Source organism: Verticillium nonalfalfae, assembly GCF_003724135.2.
Source record: "Verticillium nonalfalfae strain VnAa140/NRRL 66861 chromosome Unknown scaffold_31, whole genome shotgun sequence".
Lineage (NCBI taxonomy): Eukaryota > Fungi > Ascomycota > Sordariomycetes > Glomerellales > Plectosphaerellaceae > Verticillium > Verticillium nonalfalfae.
In genome coordinates, this window is record NW_021167256.1 from 97,282 (window position 1) to 117,331 (window position 20,050).

The 20,050-nt window shown below is 58.3% G+C and overlaps 7 protein-coding genes across 7 annotated transcripts; 3 read left to right on the forward strand and 4 right to left on the reverse strand.

Annotated features, from left to right (window-relative positions):
* Nucleotides 1-991: 991 nt before the first annotated feature.
* Nucleotides 992-2,932, reverse strand: D7B24_005227 (uncharacterized protein; the record flags this gene model as incomplete). Its single annotated transcript, XM_028639386.1, has 5 exons — nt 992-1,438; nt 1,491-1,939; nt 1,996-2,101; nt 2,148-2,537; nt 2,594-2,932. The coding sequence occupies 5 exons, from the start codon at nt 2,930-2,932 to the stop codon at nt 992-994; spliced, it is 1,731 nt and encodes a 576-aa protein (XP_028496240.1).
* Nucleotides 2,933-4,510: 1,578 nt separating this feature from the next.
* On the forward strand, nt 4,511-5,761 carry D7B24_005228 (uncharacterized protein; the record flags this gene model as incomplete). Its single annotated transcript, XM_028639387.1, has 1 exon — nt 4,511-5,761. One exon carries the CDS (start codon nt 4,511-4,513, stop codon nt 5,759-5,761), a length of 1,251 nt encoding a protein of 416 aa, XP_028496241.1.
* A 1,110-nt stretch (nt 5,762-6,871) lies between these two features.
* Nucleotides 6,872-8,909, forward strand: D7B24_005229 (uncharacterized protein; the record flags this gene model as incomplete). The annotated part of the gene is made up of 2 exons (XM_028639388.1): nt 6,872-7,228; nt 7,281-8,909. 2 exons carry the CDS (start codon nt 6,872-6,874, stop codon nt 8,907-8,909), a joined length of 1,986 nt encoding a protein of 661 aa, XP_028496242.1.
* A 191-nt stretch (nt 8,910-9,100) lies between these two features.
* On the reverse strand, nt 9,101-11,734 carry D7B24_005230 (uncharacterized protein; the record flags this gene model as incomplete). The annotated part of the gene is made up of 3 exons (XM_028639389.1): nt 9,101-11,485; nt 11,562-11,633; nt 11,681-11,734. The coding sequence occupies 3 exons, from the start codon at nt 11,732-11,734 to the stop codon at nt 9,101-9,103; spliced, it is 2,511 nt and encodes an 836-aa protein (XP_028496243.1).
* Nucleotides 11,735-12,432: 698 nt separating this feature from the next.
* Nucleotides 12,433-13,892, reverse strand: D7B24_005231 (uncharacterized protein; the record flags this gene model as incomplete). The annotated part of the gene is made up of 4 exons (XM_028639390.1): nt 12,433-12,736; nt 12,850-13,037; nt 13,123-13,523; nt 13,592-13,892. The coding sequence occupies 4 exons, from the start codon at nt 13,890-13,892 to the stop codon at nt 12,433-12,435; spliced, it is 1,194 nt and encodes a 397-aa protein (XP_028496244.1).
* Nucleotides 13,893-14,708: 816 nt separating this feature from the next.
* Nucleotides 14,709-16,341, reverse strand: D7B24_005232 (uncharacterized protein; the record flags this gene model as incomplete). The annotated part of the gene is made up of 4 exons (XM_028639391.1): nt 14,709-14,747; nt 14,804-15,268; nt 15,321-16,064; nt 16,183-16,341. 4 exons carry the CDS (start codon nt 16,339-16,341, stop codon nt 14,709-14,711), a joined length of 1,407 nt encoding a protein of 468 aa, XP_028496245.1.
* A 927-nt stretch (nt 16,342-17,268) lies between these two features.
* Nucleotides 17,269-19,741, forward strand: D7B24_005233 (uncharacterized protein; the record flags this gene model as incomplete). Its single annotated transcript, XM_028639392.1, has 2 exons — nt 17,269-18,387; nt 18,437-19,741. 2 exons carry the CDS (start codon nt 17,269-17,271, stop codon nt 19,739-19,741), a joined length of 2,424 nt encoding a protein of 807 aa, XP_028496246.1.
* Between the last annotated feature and the right edge of the window lie 309 nt (nt 19,742-20,050).

Sequence of the window (20,050 nt, forward strand, 5' to 3'; positions counted from 1 at the left end):
GCAGTACGCACAATGTCAGCCAAGTATGAGGTTCCAAGATCCTTTGCCTCAGGCGCGCCAATGATCTCGCTTGTAACTTCGGTCCTGGAGACTGACGTACTTGGAGTTGGCAATGCCAATGTCCAAGTTGTTGTGGAACCAGGATCCTGGTCGTATTTGCAGCTGTTGGACAAATATCAGACGTTGGACGCGGGGCTAGATATGCCGTCTGGGGTACTTGCCAAGAGGCCAAGGGCCGGCCGAGTGCCGGCCAAGCAACATTAACCCACGTGTTACTGATGAAAGCAGGAAACAAGTCGTGGGATTTAGTGGTCCACGGAAGTAGCATTCCGAGTATCTGCGTTCTGTATTCAAGAGCTGATCATCGCTTAAACGGTGTCTTCACGACGAGTCATGCCGTGTTGCGCAGAATTACATATGATATGTGATCGTTGTTATCATTGAACACGAAAAGACTATCTATTGAATCGTTTGGTTTTCATGGTGCTTCATCATATTAATCTATGTCTCTTCGCTTTCATTGGTAGAAGAGCATTCACTAGATTGCAAGCGATGCTCAGCCACTGCGAACAAGAGTCTCAACCAGCTTGACGAGTCGCCATGGGAACCGAATCATTATAGCTTAGTATTAAGAAAACCATCAAGAAAGCCTTTAATTTTCATGTCTTCTACATTGATCTCTAGTGGTGAACCGTAGTCGGAAACGTAGGAGCGCGGTCGGCTTCGGGGACAAGACTTGGCCAAGACAACGGCCCCACTCCGCCAATGCAGGACCCGGAGCAGGCAGGCCGTGTGCAAGAAATTCCAAAAGTTGCGATCACGTCTGATTGAATTACAACATACTCTAAAGTTTGACACCGCAGCAGATTCGCTCTGAGAACTTCTATCAACGCTCTCGTCTATAGTGATCCTCCCAATCATATATCGTCAGTCGTAAAGCTTCTAACATCAAGAAACAGTTGTGAACATGAACCATTGCCAAACACCGCTCTTAGCCGGAACAATACTGGCTCTTGCTCCTCAGCCAAGCACCGTACTTCCACATGATGGTTGGCACCACAATTCCCAACAAGGCTGCAACGCCGGCCAGAACACCGTTACCAGCCGCAACACCGAGAGCGTCATACAGCTTGGGTGCGAAGAGAGGGAAGCTGAAGCCCGCCATCGTCCGCACAAAGGCTGCAGCTCCTGTTGCGCTTGCTGCATATCGTTCGTAGGTGTCAATGGTGTATGTCTGCACGCACTGGAAGGAGAGAATCAGACCCGCAGCGAAGATGGCGGCGCCGATGTTGGGAACGATGAAATGCGTGCGGTTATGGGCGGCGACGCCATAGATTACCAAGCCGATGGGAACGATGACCGCTGTCGGGTACATAAGTGGGACGCGGAATTCGGGCCGGCCAGGATGGTTATAGCGGACTTTCAGGGTCCGGTAGACCTGGGAACGTTAGTGCCTGTGCGATGGTGAAGCCAGTAGTTACAGCACTTACTTTGTCAATCATAGGGCCGGAAACTTGGAGGCCAATGACGAAGCCGACGCCGAGAGAGATGTAGTTAAGACTCGCAGGTCCAGCCTTTTGGCCGTATTGTTCCATCCAGACCATTGGGAATGAGGCCAGGACAAGATACATCAGGCCATAGAGATAAGCCCGGTAGAGAGCAGTGACCTGCAGTGCGGGCTGAGTGAATAGCATGATGAACGGTCGGACGAGGTTCTTCCTCAGAGTCTGAGCAAATGTCTGGTCCGGGTTTTCGTACTCAGTACGCAGATTCTTGTTGCCAGTCTCCTTTCGGAGCTTCTTGGCCTTGACATAAAGAATCTTAGGGGTGTATGTTTCGGAAAGGAAGAAGAAGCAAAGGATTTGCACTAGGGCGTCGGCAATGGAAACAGTCCAAAAGATCCAACGCCAGTTGAGGTATTGAGTGAGATAACCAGCAGCTGTAGAACTTGACATCAGAATAGCCCATTCAAGTATGTCGTGAGGAGTGACTTACCGATCGGGCCAACCGCAGGGCCGAGGAAGGGGGCCAGACTGTAGATAGCAGTGGCCATGCCACGCTCCTCTTTGTGCCAGCAATCACTGAGGACACCACCACCGAGCTAGGTCTGTTAGATGCGTCATTTGATGGCAACGGATGGAACTTACAGCCTGGGGGGCGCTACCGCCTAGACCGCTGAGAAATCGAAAAGCTAGCATCTGCTCCTTGCTTGTCGAGAAACCGCAAACTGTGTTGAAAAGGAGAAAGACCATATTCGCAGACTGCAGCACAACTACACGGCCATACATCTCGGAGAGTGGACCGAGGATGAAAGGACCGACGGCGTATGCAAGGAGGAAGATAGACATGAGGAGGTATGTCTCAATGTCGGACTTGATTTTGAACTCTTCGGCAAGTGTAGGAAGCGCAGGGGCCAGCATCGTGGACGAAACCGGAGAGATGAAGGTAAAGCAGGATACTAGAATGGTGGACGTCCATCGTCGATATTTCGGCCAGTTTTTCGGGTTTGCCGGATCTTTGGGACCATCCCAGGTTACCTACAAGGGCTGTCAGCACACAATGCAAGTGACAGTCGGGAGGCGGGTTAACTTACAATATTGGAATCACTCAGGAGCTCCTCCTGGGCCTCTTCCTTTGGGCCCTCTTCAACATGTGCAGGGTCAAGTTCTTCTTCAGGCACACACTGAATAAGTCGTCGACCATCAACAGAACAGTCTGTCTTTGGGACTGCCGCATACCCACGCTCCATTTCCTCGTCGTCGCTTGAGTCTTGTTCGAGCCAGGGGAATTTGTGGATGGACCTTTCATAATTGTTGACAGACGGAAGACCTGGAGTCCATGGCCGCCAGAGGGTCGAGCGGGAGCTGTGGAGGCCACGATGCATTGCAACCTCTGGGCTAGGGATCGGCTTGCGAGGGATATTCTGAGACATGATGTGAGCAAGCGAATGAAACGTAGAACGAAAGTGGTGCTTAAGCGAGGGGATGAATGAGTTTGGAACGATTGGAAAAAGTGATGTGGTTGGACAAAGTTGCAACACGGACCGCTGGCCTTTGCGTCTTATACACTTAAAGAACTTAGACTATGTCGCGTGTCTTGGTTCTGTCCTCTTCTCCCACGATGTGCCACATGGTAGCTTCGCCTCAAAAGTCGAGCGGCCAACGCACCGTCGCCTCCCGACTTTCGCGTGAGCGTTTGCGACGAAGGGGCAGAAATTCTGGGCCAAGCCACCGCAGCATCCAAGCCCGTGATCGGCAAAGGGGGGGCTCATACCGGAAGTAATGACCGCAGTGCTCGGGAAGCAGGCCGGAGTATCCAAAGATAACTCCCTACAAAAAGTGGCGCACGTGCTTGTGTGAGCGGGCCCTCTAGAAGCAAAATGATCGGCGGTTGTATTTGCCTGGTCGTGGGGTTAGGGTCATAAGATGGAAGCTCGCTCGAAGCTTTCTTGGCAGCTGGAATCGACTGAGAATCGGAACCCTTGGCTCCTAAGGGGCCCCACTACGTCAGTCTAAGTGGCTGTGCGTGCGGTGCCAACGAGCACTTCGGGCTGTGTCGTCAAAGAATTGCCCCTGTCCAAAAGCTTCGAGAGTCTCTGTTTCAGTGGTGGCCTTGAGTTCCGTTGGGCCGTGTCATTGGAAGCTGTGTGCCTCAGAGGCTGGCTTGGCACTTGGTTTCAGCCCCGACCATACGAGAAGAGGATAAGCTCGCCGAAGCGGTTGTCGATGCCGAGACTTCCAGAGCCAGGGTTTTCGCCGGAAAGGGTCCAATGAATAGGATGACTTGCTTTACTGCTCGCGTGCCAGGCCATCATGGTCATGATGCTCGTCATGGAGAGACCCCGCCTGGCAGGGCTATGCGGTGACTCGTGAAGCCCTGACATCAAGCGCATACCAGGCACGATCGGCACGTCTATCCATGATCAAGCTCTGCCCAGAAGGCCGGACTGGTGCTTGTCCCCGCATCATACTTGTGAAATGAGTGCATCTCAAAATAATCCTATCACACGAGCAATTTCCCGGTTGCGTCTTTCTCGCCGTGTGGTAACCCGACAGCGCCTCCTCTAGCTTCTGCGCGTGAATGGCTTCAAGCCGAACGCCGACACACACCGGGCAGTGTAGTGGCTCAAGGTGTCTAAGAAAAGATCTTCGCCATGAGATGAACTGTTTCTGAAGCTTGGCTAAGTCAGCTTTTGGCAAGTGTCGTGATGATGCGTTGGCGGTGACGGCTCAAACCTTGATACCATATAAGACGAGGACTTCTGGTCGAGTATCGAGCACAAGAAGATCATTATCATCACCATCACAGTCAATACATTCGCTTTCTCACTACTACCATCCAAAATACACCTCACAATCGCTACACCATCCTCATACCTTATTTACATCATATACCTATTCACCTCACCGACCTTCGTTTGAACAAATACCTTCGTTCAAACATTGACAAATATACATTGACTTACATTGACTTACCAACGCAACACACAACCCGCAACATATCATCCCCAATGAAGCTCACGATGACCACTCCTGCCGCTCCCTCCGGCATGAAGGTTCTCGTGTGCCCCTCTGGCTTCAAAGGCAGCCTGCAGCCCCAGACGGCAGCCGATTGCATCGAAGCCGGTATCCTCGCAGTGCTCCCTGACGCTTCTATCCGCAAGGTCCCCCTTGTCGACGGAGGCGAGGGTTTCACTGGTGCGCTGGTGACCGCTACCGCTGGCAAGCTCCACCACGTCACAGTCACTGGACCGGTGAGCGCGCCGGTCGAGTCCTTCTTCGGCATCCTGGGCAACAGCAGCAACGCCTCGGCCCCTCGCACGGCAGTCATCGAAATGGCGGCTGCCGCGGGCCTGAGCCTGGTGCCCAGCCACCTACGCAACCCAGCGCGCACGACGACCTACGGCGTCGGCGAGCTGCTCCTCGCCTGCCTCGATGCTGGCGCCAAGCGCATCGTCATAGGCTGCGGCGACTCTGGCACCTGTGACGGCGGCGCGGGCATGCTCCAGGCCCTGGGCGCCCGCCTGCTCGACCAGGACGGCAGGCCGCTGCCGACGGCGGGCGGCGGCGACTCGCTGCTGCGTCTCGCCAACATCGACCTCAGCGACGTCGACAAGAGGATCCACGAGACGTCGATCGAGGTGGCCGTCAACTGGAGCAACGTGCTGTGCGGCCCTGGCGGCGTGGCGAGGGTCTTTGGCGCGCAAAAGGGCGCGTCCGAGGAGCAGACGGAGCGGCTGTCGGCTGCGATGGAGGTGCTCAGCGTCGTGGCCGGCCGTCTTCTCTGCGACAACAAGGTGGGCAAGGCGCCCGGTGGCGGGGCCTCTGGTGGCCTGGGCACCGGTCTTCGGTTGATTGGCGCCAGGCTCCGGCCAAGATATGAAGTGGTGGCGGAGTACGTCGACTTTGAGACGCTCTTTGACGACTGCGACCTTGTGCTCACGGCCGAGGGAGGCATTGACGACCAGACACCCCGCGGCAAGATCCCTGCCGAGATTGGCATGCGGGCAAAGAAGTACGGCCTACCCGTCGTCGCCATTGCTGGCACGATTGGGCCTGGCGCGCGGGTCAACTACGATGTTGGCATTGATGCGTACACGTGTATCTTGCAGAAGCCGACGACGCTGGCGGAAGCCGTGCTCGAGGCAGAGAAGCTGACGCAGGAGAGTGCCGAGGGCGTCATGAGGATGATCGTCGTCGGACGCATGTTGGCTTCAAGGAAGCTGTACCAAATGGCCGAGCCTAACGAGGTCTGGGTCTGAGGAGGTGACGCTGGCACGCAAAGGGGCGGCGACGTGCCAAGGGAGACAGCACAGCAGGACAGCACAGGGGGACAGCACATCAGTCCAACAGGGTTTGCTTGGTTCCGCTTGCTAGCCTGTCATGGACCAGGAGCAAGAGCGCGCTTGTACATACAAGAGACCGGAAATACGTTTAGTTAGCAAGAGTCACGAGTGTGAATGAGAACATGATTTGACGAACGCATGAACCCAATTATCAACGATCATGCCACCAGTGGGGTGAAGTGGCCGGATAAAAAAGAAAGCAAGGGCAAGGATCAGCGCTGGCGCGAGCAATTTAGAGCGGGTGTCGGTTGGATAAGCTTAAAAAGCCAAGACGCTTGGATAAACCAGTGGGTGGCTATGCTGGTGGTTTTTGGTGACCAGGATTTCTTGGTGTTGTGAGGTTGGGCCAAGGGAGAAGTCGAGCACGTGGGGGCTTTCTTAGGGGGGTCTTCTCTGGCAGAGGGGGTGAGGTGAGGTCAGCAGAAACGCCAGTATTGATTGGCTGTTGACGGTATCCCAAAGATGATGAAGAGCAGGCCAATCATTGGCACGATAACTGCACCTTATCAGTCCACATCAGGACTAGCCAGGCACAGCCCCGCCCCCGCACCAGTGCCTTCCCACAGTGTCGAACGGCCAAGTCCACGACTTCAACGCGTGGAGGAAGCAGTGTCTCTGTCCTTCAACCACCGAACAGATTGCTGCCCATCATCGCGACCCTTGAGGCACAGCACAGCCTCTGAGCTGAACCAAATACCCTTCTTCTTTCCCTTCTCCGGGTTGCCATCTCCCGCCCCCTTATTTCCGATTCCCCACTCACATCTCCACCTCCGCTCCTATCCCCTTCGACATATAGGCTTGATTTTGATCGCCGTCTCATCTCCCGTGGTTCGATCCCGCTGCCACCCATCAACGCCCTGTGTGCTATTTTCAGAAACACCCACCGCCACCCGCAGCCCGTATCACCCTTCTCGTGCCGGGGTCCCGAACGCACGCTGCGTTCCTGAGCCGCAGTCCACGCCTGCCATCAACCTCGTCGACCAGTGCTCGTGCTGGCAATCACGGTAACACCCTTCACGCGCCGAGATGCCCAAGAACGCCCCCGCAGACGACAAGCCAACCGTCACATTCAGCTCCGGCCGCACTCAGCAGGACGGCTTTGCCTTCTCCTCACAGCCCGACTCCCCGCCCGACCTGCGGCTTTTACACTACAACGATGTGTACCACCTCGACCCCTCGAGTGCTGAGCCCAAGGGTGGCATAGCCCGTTTCATTACCGCCGTCAACCAGTATCGGAGCGAGGACCGGTTCCGCAGCGAGCCTGAGTTGATCACGCTCTTCTCGGGCGACGCTTTCAACCCAAGCCTCGAGAGTTCCGTCACCAAGGGTGAGCACATGGTGCCCGTGCTCAACTCCATCGGCACCGACTGTGCCTGTGTCGGGGTGAGCGCATGACCTCGTATTCAATAAGCTCTCACGCGCTGACACACGGCAGAACCATGATCTCGACTTTGGCGTCAAGCAGTTTGAGCACCTCGCCCGCAAGTGCACCTTCCCCTGGCTCCTCGCCAACGTGCTCGACCCGGCCCTCGGCGAGGACGTGCCCCTCGGTAATGCCAAGCGCACCCACTTGCTGACCGCCTCCAACGGGCTCAAAGTTGGTCTCATCGGCCTGGGTGAGCGCGAGTGGCTCGAGACCATCAACTCTCTGCCGCCAAATCTCATCTACAAGTCCGCCACCGAGACGGCCAAGCAGCTCGTCCCCGGCCTACGCGAAGCCGGCGCCGACATTGTCATCTGCGTCAGCCATCAGCGCGAGCCCAACGATGACAAGCTCGCTCGCCAGACGGATGGCCTCTTCGACCTCATCCTCGGCGGCCATGACCACTTTTACGCCCACAGCTTCATCAACGACACACATGTCCTCCGCAGCGGCACCGACTTTAAGCAGCTCAGCTACATCGAGGCACGTCGCAGCATGACGCGCCCCGGCCGCTGGGACATTGACATTCTCCGCCGCGACATTGTCTCGTCCATCCCCGAGGACGCTGAGGCCCTACGCATGACGTCGGCGCTGACCGACAAGCTCAAGCACCAGCTGTGCAAGCCCGTCGGCTGGACGGCGGCGCCGCTCGACGCCCGCTTCAGCACCGTCCGTATGAAGGAGAGCAACATGGGCAACTTCGTCTGCGATATTATGCGCAACTACCACCACGCCGACGCCGCCCTCATGGCTGCCGGCACCATCCGCGGCGACCAGATCTACCCGCCTGGCGTGCTGCGCGTGCGCGACATTACAAACTGTTTCCCCTTTGAGGACCCCGTTGTCGTCATTCGTGTCACGGGCACGCAGCTGAGAGAGGCCCTCGAGAACTCGGTCTCCATGTACCCGGCGCAGGAGGGACGGTTCCCGCAGGTGTCGAACCTCGAATTCGAGTTTGACCCCAGCAAGGTGTCCGGCGCGCGCGTCAACTGGGTGAAGCTCGGCGGCGCGCCGCTCGACGAAGGAAAGAAATATGTGCTCGCGACGAGGGGTTACATGGCGCGCGGCAAGGACGGGTACGACTCGCTGCTCGTGGAGCCCGAGGGCGGCACGGCCGAGGAGCTGATCAGCGAGGAAAACGGCATCCTCATCTCGGCCATGCTGCGGCAGTATTTCATGGGACTGCGGACCGTCGGGCAGTGGAAGAACCTCAGCGAGCACTGGGTCAAGGTCGCGAGCGAGTGCACCACGCCCATCGAGACGAGGAAGAATCCCTGGGCCACCGCGCCAGGCAACAAGCCCGAGCAAGACACGGCGCAGTCAAAGACTGGCGCGGACAGCAAGTCGTGGAGCCAGTGGATGCGGAAGCGGCTCGGCCTCGACGCCCGGCCCGCCGAGTCGGACGAGGAAGAGGATGACAGTGATGAAAAGGGCGGCAAGGGCATCCTGCAGGACGCCGACGAGCTGGCGAGCGTCGACCTCGAGCTGCTGTTGATGCGAAAGTTCTTTGGCCGGTGGGCCAAGAGGATTGGCGTTTTTGGAAAAGCTGTCGATCCCCTGGTCGAGGGCGACTTTTCGGTCGACTGGACGCGGGTCATCGCTCCTGTATTGGAAGGGAGGATCAAGATGGTGGGCGCATAGACAGGATATCGAAGATGCCTACGAGGAGGAAAAGAACCCACCTGGAATAGATGTCGTCACGGCCCAAAAATAGAAAAAGAAATGATGAGAATATGAACCATACAATTTCGTACATTCAAACAGAGATGCTCGCTACGTAAAATCTATATCGCCCATCTGCCTGATCCACCCACCACTGTCTCTCTTTCCCCCTACGCCTCGTACGACTTGTCGCTGATCTGCACATCCGACGACAGCACCAGCTCGCCGGCGCTCTTGCCGACGCTGATCTTGTACTCGCCGCCCTTGATCACCCACTTTTGCGCCTCCTCGCTCCACGAGGCAAAGTCCCGGACCTGCACCGGCAGCTCGACCGTCGCGCTCTCGCCGGGCTTGAGAGTCACCTTCTTGAAGCTGACGAGCGCCTTGATGGGCGTGTCGTCCGACGGCGTCGCGGCGCCGGCGTAGATCTGCACGGCCGTCGCGCCCTCGACGGCGCCCGTGTTGGACACCTTGACGCTGACGCTGTACGCGTCGGCAGACGTCTCCCTGACGGCGAGGTCGGCGAGGGCAAACGTGGTGTACGACAGGCCGAAGCCGAAGGGGAAATGGACCTTGTCGGCGGGCAGGCGGTCAAAGTGGCGGTAGCCGACAAAGACGCCCTCCTCGTACTTGACCTTGAGCTTGCCGTCGACGTACGTGCCCGGGAAATTGCCGTAGGCGGGACAGTCCTCGAGGCGCTTGGGGAACGTGCACGTGAGGTGGCCCTCGGGGGTGCGAGCGCCGGTGAGGACGTCGGCGATGGCGTTGCCGGCCTCCTGGCCGGGGAACCAGGCCTGGAGGAGGCCCTTGATCTCGGACAGCCACGGCAGCGCGACGGCGACACCAGTCGAGTTGACGACAATGGTATTGGGGTTGGCCTTGGCGACGCCAGAAACGAGGCGGTCCTGGCTGCCGTCCTTGGGGAGGTGGAAGCCGGCCTGGTCCTGACCCTCAGTCTCCCAGGTGGGATCGTGGCCGGTGAAGACGATGGCGTAGTCGGCGGCCTTGGCGGCGTCGACGGCCTCACTGAGAATGTCCCGGTCGTGCTCGGTCGCGGACATGGCGCCGAAACGGACACCGGCGCGGCCCTCGAGAATGCCGAGATCAGTGCCGGGCACAGGCGCAGGGGGCGAGCTGCGAACCTGAAGCTTGTACGTCTTGCCAGCCTCGAAGGGGAACTTCATGGTCGGCACGGGCACGCCGCCAAAGAGGAAGCCCATCGAGTCGGAGCAGTTGTCCTTCTGCTCAAAGACAACCTTGTCGTCGATGGAGACGTAGGAGGGGCCAAGGCCGGTGAGGGTGTAGTAGTAGGTGGCCGTCTCGGGGGGAGTGAAAGTACCGACGAGCTCGATCTCCTTGTTCTCGAGGTCAAAGGCATCGAGGATACCAACCTCAGACGTCTTGTGGCCTTGGGTAGCCTTGATGGGCTCCGACTTGCCGGGCTCGTAAATGCTGTAGGTGAAACCAGGCGTCGTGCCGTCGGTGCTGACGACGTTTTCCGCCAGCAGAGGCAGCTGGCGGAAGGTGTGGGCGCCCTTGCTGTACGTGATCTCGACGTCGTCTCCGAAAGCCTCCTTCAGCGCGTCGTAGGGGGTGATCTTGTAGTGAGCGTTGACCGAAGCACTGCCGCCGCCGTGGGCGAGACCCTCCTTAGCATAGCCCAGGAGAGCAATCTTCTTTCCCTTGACCTTCTCCTTCGTCAGAGGCAGAACGCTGCCCTCGTTCTTCAGGAGAACGATGCCCTTGCCGCCAGCCTCGCGAATGAGGGCCTGGTGCTCGGGCTTGTTGACGGCCTTCTCGTCGGGGATGGTTGGGTCCTCGAAGACCTTCTGGCGTTCGAGGAAGCGCAGAACGTGAAGGGCGCGGTCGTTGATCGTCTCTTCCGTCAGCTTGCCTGCCTTGACAGCGGCCAGAACGTCCTCCACCTTGCGCCAGCGGGTGGGTCCGGGCATCTCGAGATCGAGGCCAGCGTTCAGGGAGTCAGCAGTCGAGTTGACACCGCCCCAGTCGCTCATGACGAGGCCGTCCCACTTCCAGTCGCCGCGAAGAACGCGCTTCAGGAGAAACGGGTGAGAATCGGCGTGGTGGCCGTTGACTTGGTTGTAGGCAGTCATGACGGCGCCGGGGTTGGCCTCCTTGATGGCAATCTCAAAGGGCTTGAGGTAGATCTCGCGCAGGGCACGCTCACTGATCTCCTCATCGACGCTCAGACGCTGAGTCTCCTGCTCGTTGGCGGCAAAGTGCTTGATGGTAGCCGAGACGCCCGTCGACTGGACACCCTCGACATTGCGCGCGGCCAGCTTGCCAGACAGGAAGGGGTCCTCGGAGAAGCTCTCAAAGTTGCGGCCGCCGAGGGGGTGACGCTGGATGCACATGGTAGGCGCCAGAAGGCACCGGGCGCCCTTGGTCTGGGTCTCCTCGCCTAGGGCCACACCGATACGACGGGCAATGTCGACATCGAAGGTGGACGCGACGTTGCAGGCGGCGGGGAAGCACGCAGACGTGATACCTCCGGCGAACGTGGCACCTCGCGCGCCGTTGGGGCCATCAGACGTCTACGAGGGTTAGCCTCGTCCAACTCGAGTAAACGGAGACGAGCTCGCAGGAGCAATCTCGCGGACTGGCGCTCACCTTGAGGGCGTGGATCCCCTTGTCTGCGATAGAGACGGTCTCCCAGAAGTTGGCTCCGGCTGTCAGGGAGATCTAGGTCTGTCAGCGGACGTCAGTCGGGGGCCTCTCGGTACGTTTACCTTCTCCTCCAGCGTCAGAGTGGACAGGATGGCCTTCACGTCGGTGGTAGACATGATGGAGGACTAATGTGGATGGGGGATGATGGGATGAGAAAGTAGAGGCAAAGGGCAACATGTCGACGAGGACGAGGCACGTCCTTTTGTACCTGGACGCGGCGCCATGGCGAGATGTCGATTCATGTCTGACCTGGAGACCAAAGTGGATCAACCTCTAGACTCTCCCCGGAGACTCGGATCGGGACAGCGAACCGACGTCTTGATGGGCGTCTTCCATGCGTCGATGGCGGCATGAGGGGTCCCGAAACGACGTAACTTGGCTGTTGGATCCTTGATCGAGGGGTACCGAGTGGTGCCGAGTGGAGCCAGTTCATCCCCTAGCGGCCCGTTAGTGACTCCGAGGTTTCTCCCTATCCGGGGTTCCTGCGCGTCAGGCGCGGTTTAGCCGTGGCCTCTGCCCACGTCGCCGCCTCGAGACGTTGCCCATTGGTTTGGGCGAGCCGATGTTCACCCGTGCTCCCATGATAATTGGTGTGCAGTCCCCGCGGCCATCGATCTCGGCCCCCACAGCCATAGGTCAGACCTTCACACCACCCCGCATTGACAGCTCGGAGAATCCAACATGGGCTGTCGCGATTCTCCGTCCTCGTCGCCATGCCCGAGAATGCCTTCGCTGATTAGCCTTTGCTGATGAGAAATTGGAGCTATGGAAATTTCAAATGTCCGATCTAGGCCCTTCCTCGACGAGCCTTCCGTCACACCTCCCTCGTGGTGTACGCAAACATGGCGTTGGACTCGACAGCCCCTTCGTCCGCCAGCTTCGCCGCCGTCTCTGTCCCACCTACCGGCACCCGGTACTCGAACCGCCGACCCTCTGCCGGTGTCTGGCCATCAATGGCATATGGGAAGGGCAGGTACTCTGGCAGCAGTCCCAGCTGCCGCAATGCCGTCGCCTGGTCCCACGCAATGTGCTCGTGGTGAAGCCGGTCGCCCCGCACGTTGACGACGCTGGTGAACGGTATCGTCAGCGCCTTGCCCGTCGGGGGCACCCCGGGGAGCCTGTCAAGTGTCAGCCTCTTGTCTCCAGGAAACAGGAGAGGAAAGATATGGGTTCGACGCCATGAAAAGAAAAAAAAGAAAAGAAAAGAGAGAAACAAGAGAAGAACACGTACAGCCAGTCAATCACCCTATCATGGGTGCACTTGAAAACAAACTCGTCAATCACCCTGTCAATGCCCACCGTTCGGCTGACGAGCTCGAGCTCCGTGTCCTCCGGGTTGCTGAAGATGAAGTGATGGCGGTAGAAGTCTGTGAGACGCTCACGGCCGACGCCTCCTGTCAGCGTCGGGACGTGGTTGACCTGTTACCGCCCTTTGCGTCAGCTTCCCTGGCTTCCTTTCGGCGGTCCTCTGCGTCGAACGTGAAAGGCTCCATGCCAGACTTACGTAGGGCTGTTCGACCATGGTAGCCATGGTCTTTTCGACGCTTCGTTCGCCGAATTCAAACTGCGTGTGCTCCTCCCATACAGCTTCAATGTCGAAGTAGGGCCCCCCGAAAAGGGGCTTGAGGAAGGACAGCGTTCGCGTGTGGGCGAGGGAAGCCGAGGCCGCGTGATAATCAGCGTGGGCGGGAATCCCGAAAAAGGGCCTCGCAGAAGGGTACAGGTAGTGCTTCCCACCGTTTGCCAGGCTCGCCGTCTGGCCGGCGCCCGAGCCGGCCACGTGCGCCAGCGCAGGGCCGTGGCCGTAGGCGACGCGGGCCCCGAAGAACACCACGGCTGCGATGCTCGCGATGGGACCTTCCTTGGCGAGATTTGCCAGGACCGGGCTCGAGGCAGCGGCATAGACTGCGAGAACATGTCAGCACGCACTGCAGAGCTGTCACACCGGGTAGAGGGGGCTCAAAGGAGCTCACTGATAAGACCACAGCGGCCTTTCTGATCACAGACGTCGAGCTCGTCGAGCTCGTCAGCCGCATTTTGCAGAACCTGTTTCAGATCTACAGTCTCCGCGTCTGCGCCGATCGTGACAGCGGCAATCGCATATCCCTCTTCGGCCCATTTCTGCGCGGGCGGGGGGTCAAGCACACCGTCCTTCGGAACCCCATGGCCTTCCTCCGTCAAGATGATGAGTCCGGGGCCGTGGCCTCGGCGCGTGAGCGGGCGGTGGATCGCTACGGCCCAGGCCGCGTCTTGGGCACCGGCAGCGGTCGTCATGTTATGTTGCAGTCGTCACTGGAGAGCCACAGCACTACACAGATGCGAATGCAAAGGCTGACACGATTTTGACCGACTGGCTGCTCACCCCCGCACCTCGATGCAGATCGACCAGCACTCGCCGCTGCCCCACACTGCCGCTTCGCCCCCGCCGCCGATGCCGCCTCACTGTTGGTCCGTTGTGCCTCCGCACCGGGGGTCTCAGATGCCGTGCGTGGCTGGCGCATGCCGGTGTTGGGGTTCGTTGCCAGTCTGCATGAGACACATTGTTGAGTCACTGTTCGTCGCATACTGGCCAGCACTCTTTGTGCATTGAAAGGAGACAGAAGAGGTAACCGCGAATATTCATTGCCGCCCATCCTCCCCATACCATTACTACTAAAGCCGGGCGGAGGCCAAGCGTACATCGCTCATACAGGTTGGCGATGTGTGCAAGACGGTCTCCTTCGCGGTTTGAGCAGGCACCGGTTGTCGACGTATCCGTGTGTCACGACACCACAATTTGGGATACACGTGACAGGCACCCCTGACAAGTCACTTGGAATGCATTTTGCGAGCGCCGTGCCACTGGTGAGCCAGATACAGCAGCAGGTCAGACGGATCATGAAAGTAGGTCGTATTGTGGATATATACCCGTTGAGGGGAGTCAGTCATGAAGGACGATACCGCTGGTCAATGTTACATGTATTATCATTAAATCCTGTGCTTTTGCGTCTACATAGTCCCGGACTACAAGACGATGCCGTGCAATCGGTATTTGCAACACTGCGTGCACGAAGCATGTTGTGACGGGGAGCCGTTAAGGGTTCCTGACCACTACGCATGTTGCAGGGCCTTGTCAAGGCACGCAGAGAGCTGAGGCTTGTTGTTAGCAGCGTGCTCAGTAGCAGAAAATGTTAGACATGACTTACGACCTCTCCGTTGACGAGACCTTGGTTGCTGAGGTAGCGGCCCAGGCCCGTGATCAGCTCCTTCTGCTCTTCGTGCGTCAGGCCGGTGATGGCCAGCTCCAAGACAGCACCGAGGCTAGCCTCCTTGTTGAGAGACACGAAGGTGTGGAAGTAGATGTATGTGAAGAAACCCATGATGAACTGGCAGTCCATGCGATCAGTCATGCCGCCGTGACCGGGAATCGAATCGCCAAAGTCCTTGATCTTGAAAGTGCGCTTGAGGCCAGATGCGAAGAATCCGCCAAAGGGCGCGATGAGTGAGGCAAAGGTGGCGAGAACAAGGGTATGGAACTGAATAGGGGCAACAGTGAAGGAGATATCGGTGTTGGGCGGAAGGAAAACCAGGTCGGGGAGCTTGTACGTCTTGGGCAGGAAGGCCGGGTTGGGGGTGCATTCGAGTCCGGTGAAGATATTCGAGGCGAGGTCCTGTTATACATTAGCATTTTCTTGCGCGCTTGGTCAAACCAGGTCAACTCACGTGGGCAGGACAGATGAAGTAGCTGGAACGCGTCAAGATGTTGGCCAGGATGATGCCAAAGACAATGGTGAAGACCCAGGCGCCAACGAAGCCCTCAACCGTCTTCTTGGGCGACAGCTTGATCAGCTGGGTACGCCCAAAGGTCATGCCCACAATGTAGGCGAAGATGTCGTTGGTGATGACGAGGGCCGCGGGTAGGAAGAACCAGATGAGGCCCTCAAAAACGTTGTTCATGACGAAGTGTGCCTGGACCACGATAAGGTACAGCGCCATGTGCGTCCAGGCGAACTGGGTGAACTGGAACTTGAAGTGGCCTGCGTGCAGGGTAGTGACAAAGAAGACGAATCCGAAGATGTAGAGGAAGAAGCTGATGAAGCGGTGGTGGGTGGCCAGCGGCAGGAGGACCTTATCGACCAGCACAATGTGCTTGAAGTAGTAGATGACAGATTCGCCGTAGAGGAAGTACATGGTGGTGACGAGCCAGTACCAGTTGAGGCTCTTGGAGGGGCGCAGCTGACGAGCCCGGCTGGGGACGCTCGCGATGGCAATGACCTCCTTGAAGCAGACAACCTGAATGACCGTCATGACGCAGATGATGTACATGTGGCCGGAAAAGAGGGCGGCGAAGAAGCCAGCAAACATGACAAAAGTCCAAAAGGTGCGGACCTTGAAGTCCGTCTTCCTCTTCTCGTGGGCGACGCGCTTCTCCTCGGCGGCAGCCTCGGCGGGCGACAACTGTGGCTGCTGTGCACAGGGGTGTTGGAATCAGCAAAAAAAAAAAAAAGTCATCTCAAGGCTACGAGTTCGAAGCAGGCGGATGAGCACGTGTCGATGCCCTGCCCAAGGATTTGCGTCGACGTACCTCCGCGATGCCGTCTAGCGGCGCCTGCTGCCCAGATCCCGACCTCTGCTTGATAGGAGAGCCATCCTCGCTGTAGTCGCTAAAGCTGGAGCGACGGCCATCGGCGTTGCCGTTGTTGGCCTTGTGGGGGAACTTGACCCCTCTCTTCCCGCGCGGCATCGTGCGGAATGATTCGCGAATCGATGACGGTTCTTGGTCTGGCGGCAACCGTTCGACCCAGATTGTTCTCAACAGGTGGTCTTAAACAACGCGGGATGAGGAACTGTCGCTGCGGACGAAGAGGCTGCTCTGGCCCGGTTCGTTTGGGGGCAGCTCGTCCAGTGCGTGCGCGCTCGGGTTGGCCGGATCGGGTAGGCGCGCAAAGTCGACGAGACCGATACCTAAAATTTCAGGTACAGTGAAGATGGCGTCGGGCGATGCAGGTGCGGAAAGCGCTGCGAATCGTGGAGGCGACGGACGAGCAGAGTCGTCAGTTGGGTCGCCGTGATGGATGGGTGTGAGGAGGTAAGATTGGCAAGGTGAGGTAAAGCAAGGTCGCTGGTTTCGGGGAAAGGAAGCGTCGGGGACTTGGTTCTGCGCTTACCTACTACCCCAAGGGCTGTATGCTGGGCGCTGAGTGCTGGCCCAGTTCTACCAGCTAGGTCCCTTACGTAGGGGGCCGCTTGGCATTTCGCGCCTTGCTCCTGGCTCCTGCTCCTTGAATCAGCCGTCAGCAATTGGTTTTTTGTGGCAGCCACGCCAGAAAGCCCGTGCCTACCCACCATTTCGCTTGCAGAACCCGGCCTGGTCTTTGGGCTGCCTCTTGGTTACGTCAGAGCCTGCATGGCCTGATTACTGATGTGCTCTATTAGATAAGCATACCGTACCTAGGTAGGTACCAAGGGTAGGCACCTAACGAAGGCACTCTACAAGCACACGCCAAGTCGCGTTGCAACGCGAGCTGGGATCGCCTGATAAGCGATAAGGCTGTACTCGAGATGGCCTTCGTCGAAAAACATCCTTGGCCACTCTGTGTTGGAGAACCAGGCTACGTCCCCAATCCTATCTCCCTGATGGCGCCATAGTCGTCAATCGTAGCTACTGGCGATGGACAACTACTCCGACGACGGCTTTGACGACCTCAACCCCAATGCTCTTCAGGAGCTGGAGAACAATGCCATACAGTTCACTCAGGCCCAGACCCAGGCCCCGCCACGGACACAGCAACCTGCCGACAACCCCTACAATGACCTCGAATTCGAGGACGACGACCTTGATGATACCGAATTGATCGATGGCCTGCTTCCGCAAGCCCCCGTCGGTACATCGACGAACACGGGACCGAGACCTTACCATCAAAAACCACCCTTGCCAGTAGCGAACCGACCCCCGGCGGCCCCGATCCCGCCATCGTCACGATGGGACATCTCCGCGAAGTCAAGATACACCGTTGTCAACACGACGCACGGCCAGCCCCTGGCCTCACAGATACCACCTCCCATAGGCGCATCATACAGACCACAACACAGCCAGTTTGCTCGTCCTGCGCTGCCGACAGTCAGGCCGGCCTATCAGCAGCCGCTCGCTTCTCAGGCGCCGCGGGAGTCGGGAAACGATGTTGTTGCTGCTATGCAGCAACGCCTGAAGGCTCTCGAATCAGAACTCTACTCGGCCAAGGGAGAAGTCGCCATCATCAGGGCAAACTCGTCCAAGGCGCAGCAGGAATACACCACAGAGGTGGCCAGGCTGAAGAAACAAAACGCTGAACAGGAGGCCAAGCAGCAGAGGCTGGTCGAGCAAGCCGTCGCTGCTCAGAACAATGCCGCTACCGAATTGCAATTTCTTCAGCGAGATGTCAAGGAAACCAGTGCTCGAGCGAGGCGAGCGAATGTGGCGCCCGGCGTGCAGAGGAACGACAGTGGCGGCTCTGCCACGAACACGCCGAAGAAGACCAGCAAGGCCTGGGGCATGGCCGACGGCTTTGACGAGATGGACATTGTTCTCAGCCCCAGCAAAGGACGAGGCAAGTCGAGGGACGCCGGGCCCGTGGCCATCCCACTCACCGAACGGACACCAACAAAGAACAAGCGGAAACGGCCTGTGGTGGACAGTCCCGTCATGGCGTTGGAAACCCACGAAGGCGACCTCGTACAGTCGAATGCTGATGCAGGTGCCACGGCCCCGAAATTATTTGCGGTATCGTCCGCGAATACCCTCCCATTCGATGTAAGTCGGCCCATCGTCGCCACGGTGCCAACTGCTAACCCCGGCCCAGTTCCTTCAGCTCGTTCTCGACCATGGGTCTCTGCACGGGGAGCCTCCAACATTCGATATTCTCTCGCGCTATGCCTTTCCATCAGACCCAGACACCTCGTTTGCCGCCCAGATTTATCAGAGCTTGCCGCGAATGGGGAACGTGCATGATCCCCTGCAGCTCCTTATCGACTTTTCTCACCTCATTCTGACAATGTGGCACCAGTGCCTGGACGAGGCGTATTATCGACCGATCTGGGACCTGGTGTCGCTTCTGGCGTTTACACTCCAACTCCAGACTGTGTCAGTGGCACCCAACCTCATCCACAGCCTGGTGCCAGCCGCAGAGAGGTCCATGTACATGGTGCTCGAACTGCGCTACAAGAGCACAGACGGTGATCTTTCCGGTGACCCCGCTGCTGACTCGCTGCAGCAGCAGATCGACACGACGCACATCTTGTCACTCCTCCATCTGGCAGCCATGGCAAGCGTGAGCGCAATCGTTCAGACGGAAGAGGGCGCTCAGACGCAGCAGGCCAACTTTTGGAGCATGATGCCCGTGGACTTTGTGCTGATCTTCTTGACCCCAAATCAGCGGCTTGACGACATCCTGGGTATGATGGACCTATTGTGCACCTCCGTGCTATCTGCCTCGGTCGGCCCTCTAGAAATGGGCAAAGACCCGGAGACGGTCGCCTATATGATCATCGAGAAGCTCACATGCAACCTGCTTGACCTGCCACGAACGGCATCAACGCCCCGTCTGATTCACACGGTCGGATCGGGGGTCCTGCGCACGCTCACCGCGTTCACTCAGTCTCAGTTTGGGGCGCTCCAAGTTGCGAATCATGTTAACGCCATACCCAGACTAGTGACGACTCTGAGTGGTTTAGTGGACGAGCTGTACGATGCCAGTGATCCTGTTGTCACTGATTCTCCGGCTGGCAGCGGCGGGAACCGTGCGGCAGCCCATGCACCGGCGGGAGATCTGGGGGCCGACAAGGCGGACGACGCGGACGACGCGGACGACGCGGACGACGACCTTGGGGGTCTGCACCGACTGATCAAGCAGATCGTACTACTCCTGCACCGGCTCGTCGCTGATCCGGCGACAGCAGACGCGGCCAACATTCAATCCAAGCTGGCCATGGCATATGGAGGGCCGCAGCGGTACATCCTCTCGCTGTCACGCATTCATTTCGCAGAGGAAGACTTGGTGTACGAGGCGGGCATCGACGAGGAGACGGCCGAATTGGCGCGCGAATTATGTGAATTCGTCGTGACCCCTGACGAAGGAGAGGGTGTCAGGGAGGCCTTCGGCGTTTGAGGGGCGCCTTCATACCACAGCAAACCATGGTGGGCGGCGGCATGGACCTCCTCTCTGGAGGGCTGAATGCACCGGCCGGAAGAGGACTGATGACAGCGATCCGGTGGTCCGTGGGTAGGCACGAGACAGACGACGAGCGCCGAAAAAAATGGACGTAGAAGAACGCCTCCGACGCCCAAGTTTCGCGACTTTTCCTCTCTGGGCCGTCCAGCTCCCGCTCCCACACGTGGGCCTGTGGCATTTTCAACCTGCCGAGTCGGATGATCGACGCACTCGCGGGCCATCACAGGAGGTCCGGGATCTGCTGAG